This window comes from Nicotiana tabacum, chromosome 9, assembly GCF_000715075.1.
Source record: "Nicotiana tabacum cultivar K326 chromosome 9, ASM71507v2, whole genome shotgun sequence".
NCBI classification, from domain to species: Eukaryota; Viridiplantae; Streptophyta; class Magnoliopsida; order Solanales; family Solanaceae; genus Nicotiana; species Nicotiana tabacum.
This window is the reverse complement of record NC_134088.1, coordinates 17,431,906-17,436,142: the sequence shown is the minus strand read 5'-3', so window position 1 is coordinate 17,436,142 and position 4,237 is coordinate 17,431,906. Positions and strand designations below refer to the sequence as shown.

The 4,237-nt window shown below is 32.5% G+C and overlaps 1 protein-coding gene across 1 annotated transcript; it reads right to left on the bottom strand.

The window, feature by feature from the left end:
- Positions 1–2,431: 2,431 nt before the first annotated feature.
- LOC107775918 (defensin-like protein P322) lies at positions 2,432–3,939 on the bottom strand. The gene is made up of 2 exons (XM_016595723.2): positions 3,780–3,939; positions 2,432–2,825 (listed from the first exon to the last, which is right to left on the bottom strand). Exons 1-2 carry the CDS (start codon positions 3,841–3,843, stop codon positions 2,653–2,655), a joined length of 237 nt encoding a protein of 78 aa, XP_016451209.1. The 5' UTR covers positions 3,844–3,939; the 3' UTR covers positions 2,432–2,652.
- Positions 3,940–4,237: the final 298 nt, after the last annotated feature.

The window sequence follows — 4,237 nt, the reverse complement described above, 5'->3', positions numbered from 1 at the left end:
ATAGCGGTAACTCTACCTAGAAACTAGAGATCCCAAAATCTAGGTTCAAGGAGATCAAAAAAAGTCATTAATGACGGTTCAACATCGTCAACTAATTTTTTTTTGGTCCATTCTCGTGATGAGACAATGTTCAGTACCAAGGATAAAGTATTAATGCTTTTTAATGGTTTCTAAATATGATACGGGATATATAAAAAAAATGTATCTACGGGATGACACGTTTAGGAATCACCTATGTAAGTGAGAAGTGTTAGCCGCTTCAAGGAGAATTTTACAAGGCCACTTCTCTACGCACTTATGAAACCAGACGATGTTCATGGCCGAAACGAACACAACAATGAGAATCAAACACATTTAAGGGTTGGTTGTATGACTTATGGTTATCTAGGTATACACCAAAGTTTGACGGTTCAAGGATATCAAATCTACCAATTGATCGAGTATATCCGGTATAAGTTCACTATGGAAAGTTCAAAGGGAAACCTACTTATCCAGATGCGATTAATCCTTGTCTGTAAATCACACAGTTTTTCATGCATATTTCCATGTTATAGCCATTCCCCATTCATGTGGGGAATTGTTGGGCTTAAGCTTCTTAGAGCTTAAAAGAGGGTGAATGAAAAATGGAGGGAAAAATAAAATTTTGATTTTCCCTCCTTGACAAAGAGACATTGTCTCATATTGGAGGAGGAAAAGACTTTTTATGGGTATATATACAATTGGTCTTCTTCTAGCTCTAAAGAATTAAAAGAAGGCAGGCCTCGCATCATCGCCGTCGTCGTTTGCTCATCTCGACTTCGGCTTCAGATTCGGATTCAGATTTGGTCAAATGATCGATTGATTGATTAATTTTTTAGACCAAATTTATTTATTAATATTAAGATTAACGTAAGATTGTTTTAATCCAAATTAGCAAATTCTTTTTCTCCGCGTTTTGATTTCCCTGTTTTTTGCGTAAATATCCATTTGCGTAAAGGTCGTTTTACGTGAACAACCATAACAGACATTCTGAAGAGTTGCATCTCTTTGTTTAAACTCAACATGTTGGCTATAAATAGCAGATTATTCAATCAGATTTTCCTTACGAAAAATTCTGATTTCTCCTTAATTCTTCTTTCTGCATTGTTTTAACATAAAAGAAAGCAATAAGTGTGATTTACTACTGTTCTTTGCGTTCGTTGTCACTGAGGTTTGAAGTACCGCCACACCAGTGAGGTTATCCGTTCTATCCTAGGAGGAAAATAATCCTAAACCTCCGATACTTGGAGGAGATTAAGTTTCTTAAGAAAACACTGTGAATTCAGTGGGTTCGGATTCATTTTGTTCTTCTGCATTTCTGATTTTACATTGTTTTAATTTTTTTAATATATTTTCGAATACATTAATACTAACAAGGATTAGGTTCAAGAATGCAAGATAAAAGTAGGACTAGGAAAGGGGTTGGTGGTGGCTTAATTAAGGACCACTCTTCTCTCGATAGGCAGACATACTGACATTGTAACTAATTACGTACCTTAGGTACTATTTCACGGTGATGTAAATTCCTTATATTTCACGAGTTTCCTCAAATTAACTTTTTTCGTTTTTACTAATATGACGTCTTTCTCCTACTTCACTGACAACAACAATAATTAAAATAACAGATTCAATGTATTTCTTTACAAGTAGGGTGTGTACGCATCGTTATTCCTGTCCTGTAAAGGTAGATGTGTTGTTTCGGCAGAGTCTAATATGGAAATTTAATAGTATTGTTGGTACAACCATAAAGTACCGTAATATATTCTCTTGTTATAGATTTGGCGCAAAGAATTTACTTATTAAAATCATCGGCATTCCCACTCTACTAATTAGTGTTAAATAATGCAATTTTTAAGTAACAACTCATTCTATTGATATTTATTCCTAGCGGCCTTGTGAATTTGTACCAAGATGTGTAGTAATTTGAAACCAAAAAATAAATCTATGTGATCAATTCATTAAACCCGAATTGAAAATATCAAGAATTGCTTCTCTTCTTAATGAGAGTTTTGAGTAGTAATAACACAATCTTAAAAATCGATTTGTTTGGCTCATTTCAGAAGTTATTTCACACAAAAATATGTCAAAATCATATATAAAAATTTAATAACTAATTCCGTGGGTTAGTAGTTTTTTTTCCCCTTATAATTACTTAATTTCTGGTAAATAAATATAATCTTCCATTATTATTTTCCCTTCTTTTAATTTGAACAAAATATGAAACCGGATCTGCCCCCATATGCACAAAAGTCAAAACACACTACTGCTACTACTAATACTATTATAGTATCACACATGACGTAACAAAAATTTGAATTATGAATTTTAAATCTTTTAAATTATTATATTTTAAATTAATAATTTATATGTATTCAATAAATCTTTTAACACAAACATAAATTTTGGACCAAAGTTATTAAGTTAAGCCGAAACCATTATTCATAACGTTACTTAAAACCAAAAGTACAACACCGAAATTGCATACCTTTCTACCACCATAATTGCATACAATCAAAGATCACGACAACTAGTTTAAGAAATTAAACTAGCTAGCACGTCCATCTTTGAACAATCATAGTGCTTATTTCAAATTAAGTGACTTTTACATACATAATTAAGGGATAATATTCTCAATTAGCAAGGCCTGGTACAGAAACAACGGCGGCGGAATCCACGGCAGTCGCCACCGGAAAATCCTTCGGTCAGACAAACGGTGGCACAGTTGCTATCTCTTGAGCATGGTCCCTTGAAACGGTGGCTCTGGGACTCACAAGTTCTTGCCTCTGCAATTGTCATTGGTCCCATCTCTGTAAAATTTCCTCAACCTTAGTTAGTCATTAAGTTCATATGAAAAGGGTAGATCCAAAATTTTAATTTAATGGATGCAAACTACAACTATTCTCATAAAACATAAATATATACTCCCTCCGTCTCAAGTTAGGTGAAACTAATTAAATACAAATCAGAAAAATTTGTGTGGTTAGAAATCATTTCATTAAGATTAGTTTTTTTTAAGTAGTTATATATATCTTTTTAAATAAGATTAAAAAAGAAAGAATAGGTTACTTTATATTTGAAAAATGTGCTCCATCTTAGAAAACACAGCAATATTATGCAGGGACGAATGTAAAAAGTTTAATTTATCATGCAATATTATAGGCTCAGATTTTATTTAAGTGTTGAAAGATTCATTAGATAAGTATAAATAACTTATTTTAAACCTAATAAATCGAATGAGTTAGTGACAGAATCCTCAACATGAAAATATAATGCTCAAATCTTGAAATATATCCCCCTATGGTATTTATGGTACGATAACATTGACAATTTTGATAAGTAACCGCTAGTGGTGATGAGATAGTTGAGATCTGAACTCTCATATAAAGGTTTTGGATTTAGGCGAGATAAATAAATAATTTTTGATAGGAAATGCTTAATGAGCTTAGAAAAGTAGCCTAAGTGGTTTTGAAATGCTTAAAACTAAAAGAAACACCCACCCAATTCAAATAAGAAAAAGTTAAAAAAATTAAAGGAGACGATGACTAGTGAAAATCGAAAACTCACAAAGACTTTGAACACCCTTGATTACTAGCTAACTATGCTTTTAGGTTGTGTCAAGGTATACAAAACAAATTTTATCTTATATGCAAAGTATAATTTTTCGACAAAGAGGGTTCAGATAAACCCCTTCCGCCCCCCTAAATCCGTCCCTGCCGTCAACATACACACACACAATTTTCATAGGGAAGAAGAAGACAAACCGGTAGCCGTGACAAGCAATGCTATAAGTAACACAGTTGCAAAGAAGCGCATGGAGTTTGCCATTTCCACAGACAGATCTTTGAAAGAGAGAAGAAGAAATATTTTAGTATGTAAGAGCTAATGCTCTATCTTGGCTATGGTATGGGGTTTTATAAGGGGTTATTACTGCAAGGATGACACATTGCTTTTTGACCGTTTGAAATAAATTACACTACTTAGTACAATAAAAAAGTAGTACTACTTTTTCTCTCACTCTCTTCTGATTGTTTGTACCAAACGAATAAACACTCTTTCTCTTTCTTTAATGTAACAAATTCTTTGAGTTTCAATTTATGTGGTATAATTTGAATTTCAAGAGTCAATTTTAATTATGAATTTAGATAGTAGTAAGCAACATTTTAAAATATTTAAACGACATATAGAAAAATTATTGTAAAAAAAAATTCGTTTGACTCTC